At 36.3% G+C, this 22,316-nt stretch overlaps 3 protein-coding genes across 3 annotated transcripts in view; 2 read left to right on the top strand and 1 right to left on the bottom strand.

The window, feature by feature from the left end:
• The window catches only part of rreb1b (ras responsive element binding protein 1b), a 45,862-nt gene extending 39,934 nt beyond the window's left edge, over positions 1-5,928 (top strand). The window contains exons 11-13 of the mRNA XM_048162291.1: positions 335-505; positions 773-1,528; positions 3,347-5,928. Of these exons, the coding sequence (XP_048018248.1) occupies positions 335-505; positions 773-1,528; positions 3,347-3,861 (1,442 nt within the window). The 3' untranslated portion in view covers positions 3,862-5,928. The remainder of the gene's footprint in view (positions 1-334; positions 506-772; positions 1,529-3,346) is intronic.
• A 1,662-nt stretch (positions 5,929-7,590) lies between these two features.
• Positions 7,591-14,898, top strand: riok1 (RIO kinase 1 (yeast)). Its single transcript, XM_048164215.1, has 17 exons — positions 7,591-7,825; positions 8,089-8,305; positions 8,429-8,519; positions 8,657-8,726; positions 9,124-9,166; positions 9,261-9,353; positions 9,455-9,567; positions 9,659-9,739; positions 9,818-9,904; positions 9,998-10,135; positions 10,229-10,332; positions 10,445-10,551; positions 10,706-10,771; positions 13,853-13,972; positions 14,057-14,110; positions 14,371-14,514; positions 14,597-14,898. The coding sequence occupies exons 1-17, from the start codon at positions 7,764-7,766 to the stop codon at positions 14,699-14,701; spliced, it is 1,695 nt and encodes a 564-aa protein (XP_048020172.1). The 5' UTR covers positions 7,591-7,763; the 3' UTR covers positions 14,702-14,898.
• A 949-nt stretch (positions 14,899-15,847) lies between these two features.
• nebl (nebulette) lies at positions 15,848-19,416 on the bottom strand. The gene is made up of 7 exons (XM_048164934.1): positions 19,120-19,416; positions 18,903-18,997; positions 18,653-18,737; positions 17,184-17,291; positions 16,416-16,593; positions 16,180-16,313; positions 15,848-16,072 (listed from the first exon to the last, which is right to left on the bottom strand). The coding sequence occupies exons 1-7, from the start codon at positions 19,186-19,188 to the stop codon at positions 15,896-15,898; spliced, it is 846 nt and encodes a 281-aa protein (XP_048020891.1). The 5' UTR covers positions 19,189-19,416; the 3' UTR covers positions 15,848-15,895.
• Positions 19,417-22,316: the final 2,900 nt, after the last annotated feature.

Below are 22,316 nucleotides of genomic sequence, written 5' to 3'. Positions count from 1 at the left end.
CAATGATGCTATAAAGCACTTTATATATTTTTTTTATTTACTCCTACAATACAGGGAGCTAAATACAATTCTTTGGAAAATAGTGTACATTTAACACATTCTGTAGCATCTATTTTATTTGTCAGCCATTTAGCTGGAATTGTTCCTCAACCATTTAAGACTCTAAATAGATCTCAGATTATCCTCACAATAATGCAGAAAGAGTGAACAAACGTGCTACAGTTGGAGGTGTTCAGTATTATATTATATTAGATATTTTGATCCAATGGATCTGAGCCAATAAGGTTTTGTTTTTCACTTGAGATTGTTACAGTTTTGTGCTTTGATTTCACAGGTCAGAAGCCGTACCCTTGTCCTCAGTGTGAGTCATTTTTTTCCACCAAGTCAAACTGTGAGCGCCACCTGCTTCGCAAACATGGAATATCTAATCGAGCACTTCAAAACAATGGATCTCGACCCAAACCTAAGGCCGACGAAGGATCCCAAGGAAGCACAGGCACTTTTGGTCAGTACCATTGTTAAATATTATTATGTAGCACTAATGGTCTTATGTGTGTAACGTTTGTATTTAAAAATGTGCTAATTTAACTTTCGAGATGAAGGGTTAATGCCTTTCATGATGTACTGTTATTCAGTTGCTTTGTTTTCTGTTTATCAACAAGACATTTTACCTTGGAAAAACTGTATATTGAATATTGTTTATCATTAGGAGAGTGTGTATGATAGCAGTGCAATATGTATAGTGCTTAACAAGCTTTTCTTGTATTTGTAGAGAGTGTATCTGACACTGAACCTTCTACAGCCGTAGATATTGTCGATACGAGCTCTGTCGACCCAAAACAAGAGGAGAAAGCTTCATCCCCAGAACAAGCAGAACAAACAGGACAATCAGCCGCTGAACAAACAGACAGCAGCACGGATCCAAACCAAACACAGCCAGCTGAGGGAAACCCTGAAAGAGTAGAAAATGATGATGGTGATGATGACTCTCAGAGCAATAAGAGTCTTGATATAAACCTTGCCAGCAAGCTTGTAGACTTCAAGTTTTCTGGAGCAGAGCAGAACCAGCCAAAATCAACTGCTGAACCGGTTTCTCTTCCAGACGAGTTCCCACACACCTGTGCATCCTGCAAAAAGACCTTCCGCCATGCAGCCACTCTCAGCCGGCACCAGAAAACTCATCTGGAGGTCCAGCCTGAGGATGGAGGCAAGAAGGGAAGACGCCAAAGTGCTTCACAAAACCCAGTCATAGCGCCCACAAAAGAGATGGAGCAGGATGCAAAGTTAGAAGATGATGAAAAAGATGAGAACAGCAGCTGTGTAGAAAGTGGTGTTGATGAGGAGGAGAAGGAGAGAGAAGATATGAGTTATGATGAAGAAGAGACTGCTTCCTCAGAGCTCAGGGCTTTGGAAGAGGAGGGCGAGTCAGCCGGAGGCAAAACCGATAAGAGAAAGAAGATTTGTGAAGTGTGCAGCAAACGCTTCTGGAGCCTGCAAGACTTGACCAGACACATGCGTTCACACACTGGTAAGTTCTTGAGCTTCTTAGGTTATGTTCAGACTGCAGGCAAAAGTGGCCCAAAATTTTTTTGCTCATATGCGACTCAGAGGTGTCAGTGTAAACAGCACAAACCACATGGAATCTGATCTTTTCAATTCTGATTTCGTTCAAAAACCCGTAAGACCTCCGTTCATCTTCGGAACACAGTTTTGAGATATTTTAGATTTAGTCCGAGAGCTTTCTGTCCCTCCTTTGAAAATGTATGTACGGTATACTGTCCATGTCCAGAAAGGTAATAAAAACATCATCAAAGTAGTCCATGTGACATCAGTGGGTTAGTTAGAATTTTTCGAAGCATCGAAAATACATTTTGGTCCAAAAATAACAAAAACTACGACTTTATTCAGCATTGTATTCTCTTCCGGAATCCTTTCCATTGAATTGATTCCATTGAATCTTTTCATCTGTCGGCGTTGGTAATGTACTTTTACGTCGCCGTGTTTTTTTTAGGCGATTAGGACATCCGCGACATGCACACTTACGCACCATTTTAAAAAATATAGCAATACCAAAATACAAAAAATGTAGAATAGCTTGAATACAGTGTGCGTCTCCCTCAGACTGTAAATGAAACTCTGGCACACCAGATAACACGTCAGCAGCGTCTTACATCAGCAGAGTCACTGCAGAGTCGTGAACCTCACTCCGGAGCAGAAGGGGGCGGTAATGCACCAATAAGCTGGATGCCAACCGCCGTAAAACAGGGAAGAAGAAAAAGAAATGGAGTCGTGAACGCGGATTGACAACAGACCCGGAAGAGAAGACAATGCTGAATAAAGTCGTAGTTTTTGTTATTTTTGGACCAAAATGTATTTTCGATGCTTCAAAATGTCGCGGATGTCCTAATCGCCTAAAACAAGCACGGCGACATAAAAGTGCATTACCAACGCCAACAGATGAAAGGATTCAATGGAATCAATTCAATGGAATCAATTCAATAGAATCAATTCAGTGGAATCAGTTCAATGGAAAGGATTCCGGAAGAGAAGACAATGCTGAATAAAGTCGTAGTTTTTGTTATTTTTGGACCAAAATATATTTTCGATGCTTCAGTAAATTCTAACTGACCCTCTGATGTCACATGGACTACTTTGATGATGTTTTTATTACCTTTCTGGACATGGACAGTATACTGTACATACATTTTCAATGGAGGGACAGAAAGCTCTCAGACTAAATCTAAAATATCTTAAACTGTGTTCTGAAGATGAACGGAGGTCTTACGGGTTTGGAACGACATGAAGGTGAGTCATTAATGACATCATTTTAATTTTTGGGTGAACTAACCCTTTAAGCCACTTCCATATGTGGTCCAAAATCAGATCACAGTCTGAACAGTCATATAGGAAATTGTACAACCTTTATGTCACACTAGATCAACAACACTGATGTGAGTCAGTCCAAAATTTTTACACATCAGTAGTTCTTTGGTCACTCAGTTTATATGGAAGACCACTGCGAAGGTAGTCAGTTGGGGAGAGTGAGGTGTTAGAACTCAAAAGTATTACGTTGACTGCTCTATACTAGGAAATACTGAGGGGTCGTATCATGAATATTAAAAAATTTTGCTCTCTTTCTCATCCTCGTCTTCCTTATTGCATGGATACGCTGGATTCCACGTCACATCACCTTATCAATAACTTCATAAAACACTGACTTCAGTGGCCTCCATGTTTACTTCCGTATGACTTTGTTGTTCTTTTGTGCATGAGGGTCAGTTCAGAACTGTAATCAACAGACTGATATGAAGCTGATACATCATCTAAAATGACCTTTCTGTTGTAGGCGAGCGACCGTATAAGTGCCAAACCTGCCATCGTACCTTCACTCTGAAGCACAGTCTGGTGAGGCATCAGCGTGTCCACCAGAAACCCACGGATGAAAAAGGGACCGATGATGCAGAAATGAATGAAGAAATGGATGGAGCAAGAGATGACGACAGAGTCCTGGAAAGAAAAGAGGCCAGGTGTTCATCTGGAAGCGAAAGTGAAGCAACGGCTCCAATCCAGAGTGAGAATGAACGTGAGAAAGCAGAAGTGCCTCAAAAAGAAGAGAGTGAAGGACACATAGAGGACCTTAAAGAGAAGCAGCACCCTGAAGAATCATCTATGGAGATGAATTCTGCTGAAGAACCTCCCAAAGAACCTCAGCCTGATGGGGCTGAACAGGAGGAACATCAAACCGAGGAACCGTTAGTTGCTTCAGTAGAGGCCCAATCAGGCTGTGACCCAGAACCTGCAAAAATCAGTGTCCATAGCTGTACAGCGGCTCAGGAAATGACAGAGACGCCTGTTCAGTGAAGAGAAAAAACTGTGTTGATGTTGTGCCATAGTTTATGAAGCTTCCACAAACACTAGGAGTTACAAAGCCTGGCCTTTGCTGATATTTGTCTTATAATACCGTATGCATGAAAGATGCAGACTGGAGAACAGTTTCTGAAGCTTCTCTTGATGCCTTAATATTTTTTTCTTTTCTTTTTTCTAAAAATCTGGATAAACACAACTGGACAGTAGCAATTTTAATCCTATTTATATGATTTTTAATGAATCATATAAAACCTTTATATCAATCAATTAGAAGCATTTGTATGATGAACAAAAGATTTATGTATCAGCATTAAAATGTATTATTCTTAAGTCAATTTCTGTATGTTTTTAGTATCTTGTATGAAATTTGTTTGATTTCTTTTTTCTTTTTCTTTTTTTTCTTGTGGAATTGAAGAGCGCAAGTGCCTGACTCATTTTCCTTATCAAGATTGGCTGAATACGTTTTGGATGAAATTGCTGTTTAGCTCTGTAATTTTTATTTTGGGTGATCATCGGCCAATCAGTTTCTTGGCAATATTTGCCTATTCTATGTATATTATCCTCCATCTTTGAGCCTCATTGACAAATGATGCAGACAACGTGTATAAATGGCTGGAAGTCTTGAAACAGCACCTTCTGGTGGCGTAGAGTGTGAAGTATTATATTGTAAGGCCTGTGCATCAGAGAGAAGAGTGCTTCTGAGAATCACACAGTATGTATTGACTAAGTGTGATTTGTGTTTGCCGTTTTGTCTTTGTACTGGAAATCTCCCTTAGTTTCACTTTGACTTCAACACTGGTGTTCACACTAAAAATCAAACTTTTTTATCCAATATTGGTTAAAGAATGTAAAAAGTAGCCCTCATACTGGTTTATGTAGAAGGGATATAAATATTGCCTAAAAAAACAAAACAAAAACGCAATTCATTTAGTTTTACACTAGATGTTGCAATTTAATAACGCATGATGCCCACACAACACGTCATATGAGATTCAGTGGAATTGACTAAAGTCCTCGCAATGGCAAAATGTTTACAAGTATGTTTTCATTCATTTTGACAGCTGCGAGCCTTTGGATTTAAAGCCAACTTAAGAAACATTGTAAATTAACTGGTCTTTATATTTTTTTGAAACACATTTTCTTTGTAATTTCTTTGTGTGTGTGTGTGTGTTTGTGTGTAATGATGTTTGTACTTGTAAATTTGTACAAGTGCATGAGTGTGTGCACAGCTATATGGACAGAAAACACTGAACATTTTATGCAGGTATTTATTGATCAGACTTAAGCATGTGGTTGTAATTTTGAAAAGCCATGTAGAACCCAGTTTGTGCAACGAGGAGAATCAAAAAGATGAATGTTGTTGAACTTCTTTGAGGTTGTGAGGTTCTCTACATTTTTGGATACATTGTACATTAGGATGCTTTGGATAATTACATCTTTTTTGTGTCTTTTTGTTTGTCAGTTTATGAAACCTTCAACCAATTCAATTATACATTTGTTTGAGATCATTGAACTATAGAGTATAATTTGATGGGTTTGACATTATAATGATAAAAAAATATTGATTTTGCATGTTAATCTAATTTGAATTTCTCAGTTATTCTCTTTCTCAGGGGCTTTTCAAAATCAGCATTTTTCTATGTAATCTATCTGGTGTATAAATTTCGAGCTCTGTTCACTACACTACAGTTAAAGACTGCTCACACTGTGTATAGGCTTCATTGTACCAAACCTTTTCTGCAAGAAATTGTAATGTCATTATCATTAGTGATCATGTTTGTCAGATGAATTGCAAGTATCTGTCAGATCAATTCAGATGTAGGCAACTCATTGATTTTGCTTGCTTCCTCCTTGCTGTTCAACCCTGTAAAGCAAATAAATCATCCAATCAATAGGCTAAATGTACACTAAGAAAGAGTGAGAAATTAAGTCCTGTCAATTTTTTTTTTTTTTTTTCTCAATTAAAACTTCAAACAGTCCAAAAAGTTTCCACATTTAATTTTATTTAAGTAATGTGACTGGGGCCAATAAAGATTATTTTTGATAACTGATCATTTTAAACAAAGATGTAGTATGTGTTACAACATTTTTTTAATGATCAATTTATGACTGCTTGGCAATGCTCTAGGAATCACCCTGGCAATTTTCCAAGAACACCTTAGCAACGCCATAGCAACCGTCTAGAACACCCTTGCAACAACCCAGAATGCCATAGCAAAGGTCCTACATCCTACCCATACAAGTAGCCTACGTGCCGCATAGCCTGATATTGCTGAGTTCAACATTTTCCTGGGTCAACATTTTTGTTGATCCTGGAACAACATTCAAATCAACCAATCAGATTTGAGGGACAAGTTTACAAATTATGTCAAGTTTAGGCTTAAAATCATGAATTGGTGCTTCTACGTCAGTGTTATTCATCTATCATTTCCCTCTGATTTTTGGGATAACTTATGGGTAGGGTTAGGTTTAGGGGTAGGAATAGGGTTAAGACTAAAATTTCAGACTGGAATGTTGTTCCAGGATCAACAAAATATGTTGACCCAGGAACGCATCTAACTCAGCAATATCGGGACGTGCCTACGTGCCCATTTTCGTAAGAAAATACTATATATATATATATATATATATATATATATATATATATATACAGTACAGTCCAAAAGTTTGGAACCACTAAGATTTTTTATGTTTTTAAAAGAAGTTTCATCTGCTCACCAAGGCTACATTTATTTAATTAAAAATACAGTAAAAACAGTAATATTGTGAAATATTATTACAATTTAAAATAACTGTTTTCTATTTGAATATATTTCACAAAGTAATTTATTCCTGTGATGGCAAAGCTGAATTTTCAGCATCATTACTCCAGTCTTCAGTGTCACATGATCCTTCAGAAATCATTCTAATATGCTGATCTGCTGCTCAAGAAACATTTAATGTGTACAATTGTACAAAATATTTGTGTACAATATTTTTTTTCAGGATTATTTGTTGAATAGAAAGTTCAAAAGATCAATGTTTATCTGAAATCTAATATTTTGTAACATTATAAATGTCTTTACTGCCACTTTTGATTGATTTAATGCATCCTTGCTGAATAAAAGTATTCATTTTTTTAATTTCTTTTCAAAAAAATAAAAATAAAAATTCTTACTGACCCCAAACTTTTGAACGGTAGTGTATAATGCTACAGAAGCTTTGTATTTCAGATAAATGCTGTTCTTTTGAACTTTCTATTCATCAAGGAATCCTGAAAAAAAAAGTACACAACTGTTTTCAATATTGAAAATAATCATAAATGTTTATTGAGCAGCAAATCAGCATATTAGAATGATTTCTGAAGGATCATGTTACACTGAAGACTGGAGTAACGATGCTGAAAATTCAGCTTTGCATCACAGGAATAAATTACTTTGTCAAATATATTTAAATAGTACACAGTTATTTTAAATTGTAATAATATTTCACAATATTACTGTTTTTTACTGTATTTTTAATTAAATAAATGTAGCCTTGGTGAGCAGACGAAACGTCTTTTAAAAACATTAAAAATCTTAGTGGTTCCAAACTTTTGGACTGTACTGTATATATATATATATATATATATATATATATATATATATATTAAATCTTATTTTTGATTAACAGTATATCTTTATGAAGTACAATAATTAATCAACGAAGACTATTATTGAAAACCAGTGTAATATTTGGCGTTACGGTATCCCTGTTTGAGCCTTCTCAGCACCCTTACCCACGTTGCCGGAAGTGTGCGCGCGTGCTGTTGGAATGTAAGTGTGTATTGACAGTTGTTCAATTCCCTTACATTCCCTTTTTGTTGGGTTATATTTTAAGGATTCAAACGAGTTTTCTCCTTTTCTTTCAATTAAAATATGAGTACCGCGATGTATCAGGTTGTACCAGGGCAGTTTGATGACGCTGACGAAACGGGAAGGTTTGAAACTTGATTCACTTCAGTTATTACAGACAGATATATAATCATGTAACAGGGTACCACGATCGTGGAAAAACAATAATATATGAACGTTAATACATTTACATGTATTGTGATCATGTTTTATATGACAGAGCAGACAATGATACATCAAAATATTATATGTACCATGTATGTTTATTGTAAAGCTTTGAACGGGTATCATTTTTCAGAATTAATATGCCTGCTTTGGTAACGTGAAGGTAATGTGTGGTATTTCACAGTGAGTCAAATGTCACTCAAGTGCCTGACAAACCCTCGCTGGAGAAGCGATTGAATGAAGTTACTTTACAATCCTTGGAAAATGACAAGCAAGGTGAAAATGAGGAGGACTATGACTATGATGATGATGAAGAGGACGATGAATGGGATTGGAGTGATTCAGGAGGAAGAGACTTTACAAAGCGCTACACTGCAGGGAGAACTGGGAGTAATCCACAGGTATTCCTTTTTGAACAGTGAATCCCATGGTTGACAACAAACCTGGTGTTTCTAGGAATTTGTTTCGATTAAATGACTGTATGTTTTCATTATATGCTGCATGTTCTCTGTTTTTTCCACCAGGCTAACCGTCAAAGTTCTAATAATAAATACATCAAAATGTCCACTCCATCAGACAAGGTCCTGAGGAAATATGAAAACAAAATAAACCTTGGTAAGCTTCTTGTTATTTTAACTACAGATGAAATTAGGAAAATGGGGGGGGGGGAAATCTGTGTACTACAGATTTATCTACAGAAAAATACATTAGTTTTTATTCTGTTTGAATTAAGTCTCTATTTTTTTTTACAGATAAACTGAGCTATGCTGATTCTGTGATCAATAAAGTCACTGTGATGCAAAAGCAGAGGGAAGCCGACACGTATGTGATCATAACTATTACCTCAGATCAGTGTTATTTTAGTGTTATTAATTTACTGTTATAGGATTTATTAATATTTTAAATTGGCTTTTATTTCTGTTTTAATATTTCTTTTTTTCGTTTTTATAGTAATATTATGTGCTTTTTTTAATATTTCTATTTAGCTTAAATGTATTTTTATTTAAACTATAGTAATTTTATCTAATGTTTATATTTTATTTCAGCTTTTTTATTTATTTAAATTAAAAATATTTTTAATAGTTTTAGTTCTACTTTTTAGTTAACCATAACAACAATATCTCGGTCTGGATATGATTTCCAATCTGGTTTAAGTTATTAAATCTTGATTAATAACTTATTAAAGAAAAGATTAAAGAAAGTGCATAACATTTTGCAGGTTTCGAGTAAAGGACAAATCAGACAGAGCTACGGTTGAACAGGTATGTTTGCTCAAGCTTCATATGTGATTTCACTTGAACTCCAGTGTTGTAATTGATGCGTCTTTCAGTGTGATATTTGAATGTGACCGCACAGGTTTTGGACCCCCGTACACGTATGATTCTGTTCAAAATGCTCAGCAGAGGCGTCTTCTCAGAGATCAATGGCTGTATCAGCACAGGCAAAGAGGCAAGTTTGTTTGTCTGAATGGACTAAAATGATCAATTGCTTTATTTGATAAACCAAGTTTATTCTATTCTTTTATTTCTCTTCTGCATTTTGTATGACAGGCAAACGTCTATCATGCAACTACTGCTAAAGGAGAAAGCAGAGCCATTAAAATATACAAAACGTCAATTCTACTATTCAAAGACAGAGATAAATATGTCAGCGGGGAGTTCAGGTAAGACGTTTTTGTTCAGGCCTTTAGTCCTGTTTAGCCTTCTTGATGTGTGCCATTGAAAAGAGAATTTCTATTTTGAAATACATTTTAGGTTCCGCCACGGCTATTGCAAGGGCAATCCTAGAAAAATGGTGCGCACTTGGGCCGAGAAGGAAATGAGAAATTTGATCAGGTGAGCATTATTATGCCTTTCATGAACCTATGTCATGATGTTGGTTTCTGTCTCTGATGCGAATGCATTTATATCAAGACTACAGACTGCACAGATTCCAAGTCCAGAACCCATCATGTTGCGGAGCCACGTCCTCGTCATGAGCTTCATCGGTCGAGATGACATGTATGTAGGCATTTACAGACACACAAGTTTTTCAACTTTTCCTAAATGATACTACAGGCTTTTTTCAAGTGATCTTGTTTGTGTATTTCTCAGGCCTGCCCCTCTACTGAAGAATGCTGTCCTTTCTGAATCCAAAGCCCGGGAACTTTACATGCAGATCATCCAGAACATGAGAATAATGTACAATGAAGCTCGTCTGGTCCACGCTGACCTTAGCGAGTTCAATATACTGTAAGCTGACTTTATATTATGCACACATGGTTTCCAAGCATCAGGTAATGTTTGTTGATGGTCAGTTGTACATGGTTTTGTTCTGGTGCGTAGGTATCATAACGGAGATGCTTATATTATCGACGTCTCTCAGTCTGTTGAGCACGATCACCCTCATGCTCTGGAGTTTCTTCGCAAAGATTGCAGCAATGTCAATGGTAAGCATGTGCAGACTCAAATAGGTTATCATGGGAAGCAAATATATTCTTAATATTAATATAAACAAATATTTTTTCATTCGTTTTTTAAAATTAAATTTTACTCCCTCAGACTTTTTCCAAAAACGTAATGTGGCAGTAATGACTGTACGTGAGCTGTTTGAGTTTGTCACGGACCCCTCCATCACAAGTGACAACATTAATCAGTACCTGGACAAGGTCAGGTATCATCATCAATAGTCTTTAAAGCGTTTCTCTTTCTCCTGATTTTTGTACAATCTTATCAAGCTTGATTTATTTGTGTGCGTTTATTTGTTGTAGTGTTGATCCAATGTCGTAGTTTGACTGTAATATGTTTGTGGTTTATCTTCAGGCGATGGAGATAGCATCTGAAAGAACTGCAGAGGAGAGATCCAATCAGGACAAAGTTGATGAGGAGGTGCACTTATTTTTAACAATTCTTAACATTTGTTTCTTAACATTTGTAACTTCCAGAGTTTCTTGTGATTTGCAGACCTGGAATGGGTGGGTGAAAATGTAAAATGTCATTGAAAAGTCTTTCTGTAGTAAATATGAAGATTTTTTTTCTGGTTTTGCTCTGCTTTAAAATATTTAATTGGCTGGATATTGCTCTTTGTGAGTATTCGAGTAGAGTATAAGCAAATGTTATTTTTTAAAATTGTGGTAATTAATTTAAATGAAACAAACAAGTTTTTCATTTAATATTTATATTTACACTTAAAAAAAAAACTACACAAACAAAAGTTAGAAATGTTTCCTTGCACACAAATGAAGTAAGTTTAGGTTTAAGTACCTAAAAGTGAAATAAAAAATAAATATAAAAAAATCAATAAAAAAATGAACAAATTAACAAAAAAATTACATTACTCATAATTAACACGAAAACTTAAAATATAAAATTAGCAATTCAGTACATTAAAAATACTAATAATAGTATATAAATGATACTAAAATAAAAGCTTGCTAATAGACCGATTTGGAGCAGATGTCACATTTGCGTCACTTGCAGCTGTGCGCGCATAGTGGTGGCAGAAAAATAGCGGTAACAAGTGGAGAAAAATGAATAAGAGGAATCCACAGAATAAGAGGAAAAATGTTTTGTTGTGCCTTTGGTCAGAATCGTAATGCAAAATTATAGTCTTCATTTTTATAGAATACTGTCGTTGAAGATGCCCTTTGAAGCTAAACAGAGATGTTTATGTTGTAAGTCACAGACTGGACTGATGAAACCGGCAATGATTAATCTACTATTAAAGCATGAATTTGATGTAAACAGTAATTCTACATAATATTCACGTATGCAGTTCATAGGGGACATACATACAGCAGTTACAGCATGAACATTTTACATAGATAACTTTTAAACATAGCCGATAACAATTTTGTTTCACAATTCTGACTTTTTTTCTTGCATTTGTGTGCCGTGTATATACCTCCCTGTTCGGACTTTATAACTCGCAATTTTGAGTTTGAGAGGGGAAAAAGTCAGAATTGTGGGATATAAACTCGTAAATCTGAGGGGAAAAAAGACAGAATCAGGAGTATATCTCACAATTCTGTTTTTCCTTCTAAGAATTGTGAGATATAAACTCGGGATTTGCGAGAAAAAAAGTCAGAATTGTGAGAACATCATCGCTGTTTGCAAACACAAAATAACTGTATATTCTAATATATACAGGTGCTGGTCATATAATTAGAATATCGTTAAAAAGTTCATTTTTTTTATTGTAAATTATTTTTAAAAATGAAACTTTCATATATTCTAGATTCCCTACATGTAAAGTAAAACATTTCAAAAGTTTTTTTTTTAAATTTTGATGATTAGAGCGTACAGCTCATGAAAGTCCAAAATCCAGTATCTCAAAATATTAGAATATTTACATTTGAGTTTCATTAAATGACCATCCCTACAGTATAAATATGGGGTATCCCTTGTTCTTTGAAACCACACTAATGGGGAAGACTGCTGACTTGGCAATGGTCCAGGAGACAATCATTGACACCCTCCACAAAGAGAGTAAGTCACAGATGGTCATTACTCAATGTGGTGGCTGTTTACAGAGTGATGTATCAAAGCATATTAAATGCAAAGTTGACTAGAAGGAAGAAATTGGGTAGGCAAAGGTGCACAAGCAACAGGGATGACCACAAGCTTGAGAATACTGTCAGGTAAAGCCGATTCAAACACTTGGGAGAGCTTCACAATGAGTAGAATGCAGCTGGAGTCAGCGCATCAAGAGTCACCACACTCAGACATCTTCAGGAAAAGGACTACCAAGCCACTTCTGAAACAGAAACAACGTCAGAAGCATCTTACCTGGGCTAAGGAGAAAAAGAACTGGACAGTGAACAGTGGTCGAAAGTCCTCTTTTCAGATAAAAGTAAATTTTGCATTTCATGTTGAAATCATGGTCCCAGAGTCTGAAGGAAGACTGGAGAGGCACAGAATCCAAGCTGCTTGAAGTCTAGTGGGAAGTTTCTGAAGTCAGTAATGATTTGGGGGGCTGTGATGTCTGCTGGTGTTGGTCCATTGTGTTTTATCAAGTGCAAAGTCAATGCAGCCATCTTCCAGGAGATTTTGGAGCACTTTATGCTTCCATCTGCTGACAAACTTTATGGAGATGCTGATTTCCTTTTCCAGCAGGACTTTAGCACCTGCCCACAGTGCAAAAACCACTTCCAAGTGGTTTGCTGACCATGATATTACTGTGCTTTATTGGCCAGCCAACATGCCTGACCCCTGAATCTATGGGATATTTTCAAGAGAAAGATGAGAAACAGTCGATTCAACAATATACAGATGATCTGAAGGCTCAGTAGTGCCTCAGCAGTGCCACAGGCTGATCATTTCCATGCCACACTTCACTGATGCTGTAATTTGTGCTAGAGCAAGTCATTTGCTGTAATATGTGCTGCCGACCAAGTATTGAGTGTACAAATGAACATACTTTAAAGAACTTGAACTTTTCTGTTTTGAAAATCCATTTTTTGATTGATCTTAGGAAATATTCTAATATTTTGAGATACTGGATTTTGGACTTTCATGAGCTGTACGCTCTAATCATCAAAATTAAAAAAAAAAAAAAAAAAAAACTTTTGAAATGTTTTACTTTACATGTAGGGAATCTAGAATATATGAAAGTTTCATTTTTAAAAATAATTTACAATAAAAAAATGAATGAAATATATATATATATATATATATATATATATATATATATATATATATATATATATATATATATAAATATAATATAATATAATATATTTAAAAAATCAGTACATCCATTGATGGTCGTACCAGTGATGTTTGATAAATAAGTATCATTGTTGGAATGTCAAAGATTAATATACATGGAAATTCCCAGCAATCACTATAAAATTATTTTTTTAAAAACATGTTCAGATATTCAGTATAGTAATCCTGAAACTGGAAATGTCATGAGAATGTTGTGGGAACCCTGTCTAACAACTCACATGTGGATGTGTCTCAAAACAGGTGTTTAAGAGAGCCTATATTCCTCGCACACTTAATGAAGTCACCCATTATGAGAGGGATGTGGACACGATGTTGAGGAAAAAGGAGGAGAATTCTTCTGAAGATACACTCTCTGAAAATGTACGTCTCGCTGCCCCAAATGAACAATGAAGTAATGGTGTGAAAATGGAGAAAAGTGGTTGAAATGATGGTTTTCCATTACAGATTCTATACCAGACAGTGACAGGTCTCAGGAAGGACCTTTCTGGTGTGCAAACGGTGAGTTTGTTTTTAAAAAGACCATTTGGTATATTAAAGATTAAGCTTTAGGTTTAAGACGCCTTATGTGGCCAAGACTTGTTTTTGCTATTAATGCTCCCACTGAGTCTTTGCATAATTCTCTTTGGAGTTTTCTTTGCCTACATGGCATGTGGGAGGATTAAGGCAGAGAATATAAACAACAGCCGTCGCCAAACTCAAACGTCATGACAATGAGAAATCAGATTAAAAATGCTGTTCCTTAATTTTTTATTTGGCAGGTACCGTCAATACTGGAAGGAACCGCAAAGGATGACGGTTCAAGCTCTGAGGGAGAGGAGGAAGAAGATGAAGAGGGGAAATCAGAAGGGGAAGAGATGCAGGAGGGTGGCACCCTCAGTGAGGAAGCACAACTAGACAGAAAGGTACCTACTGGGAACAGAAAATGTCGCTAGATGAATTGTGTTCAGTGGTTAAGAATAACCTGGTATTTCTGTCTCCTTTTAGGAAAGAAAGAAATTGGTGAAAGAAGCACAGAGGGAGAAAAGGAAAACTAAAGTGCCAAAGCATGTGAAAAAACGTAAAGAGAAGGTTGTCAAAATGAAAAAATGAAGATGAATTCGGTGAACTGAGGTTACAGCAGATTTGCTACATGACTGATGGTACCAGTATTGAAGCTGGGAACTTTTTAATGATGAAGTGTCAGTCCATTAATAATTGCTGCTGTCAGCATCATGTAAATGTTTTTCAACTTTTATTAAAATGATTCTTTAAATAATACTACAATAAAACTTACATTTTTCTCTGGCCATACTGCTTGAATAGTGAGTAAAATGTCATGTTTTATTGTAGACTGACAAATCACAAGGTTTTGCTGTAGTAGAACATTTAATATACATTGTGCAGAACAGTTTACACAAATATTCATGTTTTACAAGGCAACATGCTGTTAAAAATAATGCTCTTTTTCATATTTAATTGTAAAACCTCTTTACATTTTACACAGACATCATCTTTACATCTTGTACATTTAACCTTGCATTAATTACACTACCATTCAAAAGTTTGGGTTGGGAGTTTTTTTTTATTTTTATTACACTATTTTGAAGTAACATTGTTACAGTCAATATTGTTAGTCAATACAATATTTTTAAAAATATTGTTTTTGAAAGAAGCCCCTTATGCTCATCAAGGCTGCATTTATTCACATGCCACAGTAAAATAGTAACATTGTGAAATATTTATTGAATATATTTTAAATGTAAATTATTCCTGTGATGCAAAGCTTACATTTTCAGCATCATTACTCTAGTCTTCAGTGTCACATGATCCTTCAAATCATTCTAATATGCTGATTTGCTGCTCAAAAACATTTCTAATTATCAATGTTGAAAACTCTTGTGCTGCTTAATATTTTTATAATTTTTTTATATAAACTGTGATACTTTTTTATCAGGACGCTTTAATAAATAGTTCAAAACAGCATTTATTTGAAAATTCAATCTTTTGTAACATTATAAATATCTTTGCTGTCACTTTTTATCAATTTAATGCGTCCTTGTTCAATAAAAATATTAATTTCTTAAAAAAAAAAAAAATCTTATTGGCCGCAAACTTTTGAACAGAGTTACAAAATGACAACATTTGCCATTATACATTATAATGACATTATAAACACTTACAAAGTGGGACAATTAACACTATTAAAAAAGAGCTGTACTTGTGACTGTTTACAAACATTTGATGCCTATGAACAATTCAGATGTGGCGTTTTATTCGAGGCTCAGTGAGAGAGATGTAGGACACCTAGCGAATGCCTTCTACGTAGTTGGCAGGCAGCATACCTGATCTCCCCGTCCGCTGTACCGTTCCATACATCCAACCTTCGTCGATCGACTGCACGTTCTGAATGATGTCACCATCCCGGAACGACACCTCATCGTAATCCTGCGCCATGTAGTCATACAGGGCCCTGTACACAGTCTGGTGTGTGCATCAGTAGTAAGTATATTATCTTACTGAATATATTTTTAATCAAAAACATACATGGTGTAGATGCTACATAATATGCCAGAAAAATGAGGACTCACCATGCTCGCACTCCCCGTACTCGTGTGTTGTGACCTCAGCTGCATTGACCTCAGTGAATGCATGCTGGTCTGATGCATGTAGCTGTGCCCATGGCTGTGGCCACTGGGATAGTAGGCACCAGGAAGAACAGGTGCTAAAAAAAAAAACAATTCTCAGGATGATCTTGATCTTCAGTTGTAAATTTATTTTCTCTATTTTAGGGTGTACTACCAGCGTCTCACATTAGTGGACTTACCCACAATGACGCCAGGTCTTCGATCCAACTCCATGATGCACTGATGGACACCCTTGTGCGTGCTGTTCCCCACCGTTTCGTGGTTAGGCGCCACCTGGGGCCGTACCAGGTATGTTCCACGCATTCCCTGAGTGACCCCATGCAAACCTGACACCTCAAAATCCTTGTGATACTTTGCCTGCAAGAATGGAGATATCACCTGTTTCATGCACATGCAAGTGTAATGTTTATACTACTGTTCAGTTTTGGGTCAGTAAGATTATTACTTTTATTCTGCAAGGATGCATGGAATTAATCAAAAGTGGCAAGACTTTAAGTTACAAGAAATTGTGTTCTTATGAACTTTCTATTCATCAAAGGATTCTGGAAAAACGTCATGGTTCCCACAAAAATATTAAGCAGCACAACTGTTTTGAACATTGATAATAAGAAATGTTTCTTGAGCAGCATATTAGAATGATTTCTGAAGGATCATGTGACACTGAAGACTGGAGTAATGATGCTGAAAATTCAGCTTTGCCATCACAAGAATAAATTACATTTTACAATATATTCAAATAGAAAACGATTTTTAAATTGTAATAATATTTCACAATATTAATGTTTGACTGTATTTTTGATCAAATAAATCCAGCTTTGTTGAGCATAGCTTATTTCCAAAGCATCACAAAACTAATCATGGATGCTTGCATATCTAGCACACTAATTAATCAAATTTACATATTTGGGTTTTTCTTTTGGCTACATTTCCTGCATTTTCCAGCATACATTACTGATCTGATCCTGGGCCTTCCTCAGTCTCTGCAGCTCTGGAGTATCCAAGACAAATTTAAGGCCCCGACCTTTGCTCTGTTCAAAATCCTTCCTGTACTTGACCTGTAGAACAAGAAAACCATTTTACCAGGGAGTTAGTAAGGTTTTCTGGGTGATTTTAAGTGTGTTGTTATTTGTTTGCTATGAAGTTTTGTATGTTTAGTTATTTTATTTTTTCCCCCCTTCAAATCTTTAAAGGTTTAGTTCACCCAAAAATGAAAATTCTGTCATTAATTACTCACCCTCATGTCGTTCCACACCCGTAAGACCTTCATTCATCTTCGGAACACAAATTAAGATATTTTTGATGAAATGTTTGATGAAAGGTATATGACTCCTCCATAGACAGCAATTCCATCACTTTCAAGGTCCAGAAAGGAAAGACATCATTAAAACAGTCAACGTGACTGCAGTGGTTCAACCTTAATGTTAAATAACGACTTTATAATAACAAAAATAACGACTTTATTCAACAGTATCTTCTTCTGTGTCATTTTCATATGCTGTTTACGTTCAGTGCTTCCAGGTTCTACGTCAGATCGCCAGCCACATGAGCAGCACAACACATGCGTGTGATGCTGACGCAGGAGCCGGCGTTCTGATGTAGAACCTGGAAGCGCTGAATGTAAACAGCGTACGAGGATGACACAGAAGAGAAAGATATTGTTGAATAAAGTCATTATTTTTGTTTTGTTTTTGTGCGCAAAATGTATTCTCGTCGCTTCATAAAATTAAGGTTGAACCACTGGAGTCACGTCGACTTTTTTAACAATGTCTTGTGTACCTTTCTGGATCTTGAAAGTGTTGGCTAAATTGCTGTCTATGGACGAGTCATATACCTCTCGGATTTCATCAAAAATATCTTCATTTATGTTCTAAAGATGAACAAAGGTCTTACGGGTGAGTAATTAAGTAGTTGGTTCACCCATTTTATGGGTGAACTAAACCTTTAACACAAAGTGTGAGCAATAGTAATGGCAGCAGATTAATTGGTAAGGTAAGATGTTGTGTATGCAAGTCCACAAAGTGCGTTTTCACAGCTTGCTGACCAATCCTTCAGAAAAATTAATTCTGTCATAATGCCAGGATTAGGTCGGCCACAGTATGTTCTTGGCAGCATCTTTTGTGCTGCCAGGTGGAGAAACTGAGGGGATCGGCCAGTGCACCACGGAGTAGACAGCTGCCTTGCTTTTCTCCATGCTGACCTCAAAATATCACACCCTGTCCCTTCCTGGCAGCCAAAACACTCTCACAGGCGTAAATGATTGTCTCATGTTATCCTTTTTAAATGTCTCTACCAATAGTAACAAATGACATTATCCTCTAGATATGCACCCTTTTAGATTTAGAGCAGTATTCTTAAAATGTATTTTTATCATGTAATTACAATGTACAATGTACAACACCCCACATAGTGTTCTTACCTGACTTTGGAGCTCACTTTGCTGTCTCAGCCGTAGGTTCTCAGGGGTGTCTGTCACAATTGTAAAGGTCTGTTTTGGGTAGTGCCTTTTTGGAAAAAGGAGGCGAGTCATTTTGGGATTTTGGACTCTACCGTATTCATATTCTAACATCTTACTCGAATAAAAAAACAATTTTCATAAGACATCAAATTACCTAAGACTGTATATGAACATAAATGTATATAAACTAGTATTTTTGACAAAAACATACGCGTTGCAGTAAGGCTTCTTCTCATATCCCTTGTAGTTGTTCATGTTGAGAGTCATTTTACACACTTCACAATGGAAGCATCCTTTGTGCCAATACTGTGTGAGGAAAGACGGAAACTGCATATAAAGCTCAATCCAACTATATGTGGTTGATATTTATGAAAGAACGTTATAGTTATTATTTCCCTTAAAAGCAACAGAAGTAAAAGAGAATATACCTTGTCCAGGCAGTTCACTTTCTCAGTTGCGTAGACAATTTTCCCACAGCGCGCGCAATGAGGGTTCATTTTCAAGCTGTTGCGATGATCCGGGAAAATAGCATAACTTCGATAATCCACTAATTTATGTAAAATATCTCGGATATATCAGATTAGCTGCATCACGAGTTTGTGTCGCAGAGCTTTAATTTCGCATGGCTCGCGAGTGTTTATCAGCGTGCCGCTGGTCTCGCAGTGAGGGAACAGGAGCAAAGCGTGAGATTTCACCAAACATCACCCACTGAGACTGTTGGAGGAGCGTTCAAACACTGACCGCGGGGAATTGGCAATTTTGTGGGTGTGCAGTGAGCCAAAAAGTGCAAAACGTCTCTAAATAAAGAGTAAGGCTTGCTAACGTGACACTTTTTATTTTGTATTAATTGTATTAAATAGACTAAATATTTTACAAGGTCTTTTTAATTGTTTGTGTATCTTATTTATTTTCTCTCATCACTCATCAGCCTGTCCTAAAGAGACATAAATAACATCTCATCTTGGTCATTTATAGGATGTTAAGTCGCGATCAGAAGTCGTTGAGAATAATGGCATTATAATGCCTAAAGAGGGCAGTAGAACACCGACAGATGCGCCTTTGGGAAAATGTTAGGAGTAGTCTACAATACATCAGTGGTTCTCAACCACGTTCCCAGAGCCCCCGACACTGCACATTTTCCATATCTTCTTATTCAAACACATACCTGATTCAGGTCATCAGCTCATTAGTAGACACTCCAAGACCTGAAATGGGAGTGTCAGACAAAGGAGACATGCAAAATATGCATTGGGGGGCTCCAGGAATAATAACCACTGGTCCACATGTTTGAATGTAGATCAAACAGACTGGTGATTTAAGACAGGGGCATTGTAAGTGTAATACTTGTGTTTTCCAAGTATATATTAAAGTCACGTGTAATACTTGTGTTTTCCAAGTATATATTAAAGTCACATGGACATAATTTGCTTGGACTATTACAAAGGTTAGTGCATTTTCAATTTAAATGTTTTTGTTTATTTATTTTTGCCTCGTCTTGAACTTAGAATTAAAATTGAAAATAACATCACACAAAAGTAAAAGAAAAAAAAAAACTTATATCCACCATCAGGTTAGTGTTCAATAACAAGATTAGTTATTTGTATTCGGCTGGTTATGTGATCTTAAAGGATAGTTACCCAAAAATGAAACTTTTGTCATCATTTACTGACCCTAAAAATGTCATTAAAAAACCTGTATGAATTTCTTTCTTCTGCTGAACAAAAGAAGATATTCTGAAGAATGTCGGTAACCAATCAGTTGACTTGTATGGAAAAAAATACTATGGAATCAGTGGGGCCCATCAACTATTTGGTTACCGACATTCAAAATATCTTATTTTTGTGTTCAGCAGAAGAAAGAAATTCATACAGGTTTGGAATATTTTGAGGGTGTGCAAATGATGACAGAATTTTCTGTTTTGGGGAACTACAGGTGCATCTCAATAAATTAGAATGTCGTGGAAAAGTTCATTTATTTCAGTAATTCAACTCAAATTGTGAAACTTGTGTATTAAATCAATTCAGTGCACACAGACTGAAGTACTTTAAGTCTTTGGTTCTTTTAATTGTGATGATTTTGGCTCACATTTAACAAAAACCCACCAATTCACTATCTCAATAAATTAGAATACTTCATAAGATGAATAAAAAAATGATATTTTAAACAGAAATGTCAGGATTCTGAAAAGTATGTTCATTTCTATGCACTCAATACTTGGTTGGGCCTCCTTTTGCATGAATTACTGCATCAATGCGGCGTGGCATGGAGGTGATCAGCCTGTGGCACTGCTCAGGTGTAATGGAAGCCCAGGTTGCTTTGATAGCGGCCTTCAGGTCATCTGCATTGTTAGGTCTGGTGTCTCTCATCTTCCTCTTGACAATAGATTCTCTATGGGGTTCAGGTCAGGCAAGTTTTCTGGCCAATCAAGCACAGTAACACCATGGTCATTGAACCAGCTTTTGGTACCTTTGGCAGTGTGGGCAGGTGCCAAATCCTGCTGGAAAATGAAATCAGCATCTCCATAAAGCTTGTCAGCAGAAGGAAGCATGAAGTGCTTTAAAATTTCCTGGTAGATGGCTGTGTTGACTGTGGACTTCAGAAAACACAGTGGATCAACACCAGCAGATGACATGGCAGCCCAAATCATCGCTGACTGTGGAAACGTCACACTGAACTTCAAGCAACATGGTTTCTGTGCCTCTCCACTCTTCCTCTAGACTCTGGGACCATGATTTCCAAATGAAATGCAAAATTTACTTTCATCTGAAAAGACGACTTTGGACCACTGAGCAACAGTCCAGTTCTTTTTCTCCTTAGCCCAGGTAAGACGCTTCTGACGTTGTCTTTGGTTCAGAAGTGGCTTGGTACATGGAATGTGACAGTTGTAGTCCATTTCCTGAAGACGTCTGTGTGTGGTGGCTCTTGATGCACTGACTCCCGCTTCAGTCCATTCCTTTTGAAGCTCTCCTGAGTTATTAAATCGGCTTCGCCTGACAATCTTCTCAAGCCTGCGGTCATTCCTTTTACTTGTCTTTTCCTACCACACATTTTCCTTCCAGTCAACTTTCCATGAATACGCTTTGGCACAGCACTCTGCGAACAGCCAGCTCTTTCAGCAGTGACCCTCTGTGGCTTACCCTCATTGTAGAGGCTCTTGATGATCATCTTCTGGACAAATGTCAAGTCAGCAGACTTCCCCATGACTGCTGTTGGGATTACTGACCTAAACCCAGGATTTATACTCTGAGAATGGTAATTTAATAGAACTTGAAATTAAATATTCTAATAATTTGCAATATTGATTTTTTTATTTTTTATTTTGATGAGCAGCAATCTGTAATCATCAAAATTAAAACAAAAAAGTCTGGAAATATTTTACTTTGTCTAATAAATCTAGAATATAAGTTTTACTTTTTGAATTAAATTACAGGGGGGAAAAATAACTTTTTCATAATATTCTAATTTATTGAGATGCACCTGTATCTCTTTAACATGTCTGCCCCCATGAGGCGACCCGCTCTATGTAAAATAAAACTTAGTAGGCTAATGATATGTAGTCTTCGTCTCATAGAAGTGTACAACATATTTCTTAAAATTGCTATAAATATATAAAATGTAGCTCTAT

Source organism: Megalobrama amblycephala, linkage group LG17 (genome assembly GCF_018812025.1).
Source record: "Megalobrama amblycephala isolate DHTTF-2021 linkage group LG17, ASM1881202v1, whole genome shotgun sequence".
NCBI classification, from domain to species: Eukaryota; Metazoa; Chordata; class Actinopteri; order Cypriniformes; family Xenocyprididae; genus Megalobrama; species Megalobrama amblycephala.
The sequence above is the reverse complement of the archived record's forward strand: the minus strand, read 5'-3'. Positions and strand labels throughout refer to the sequence as shown.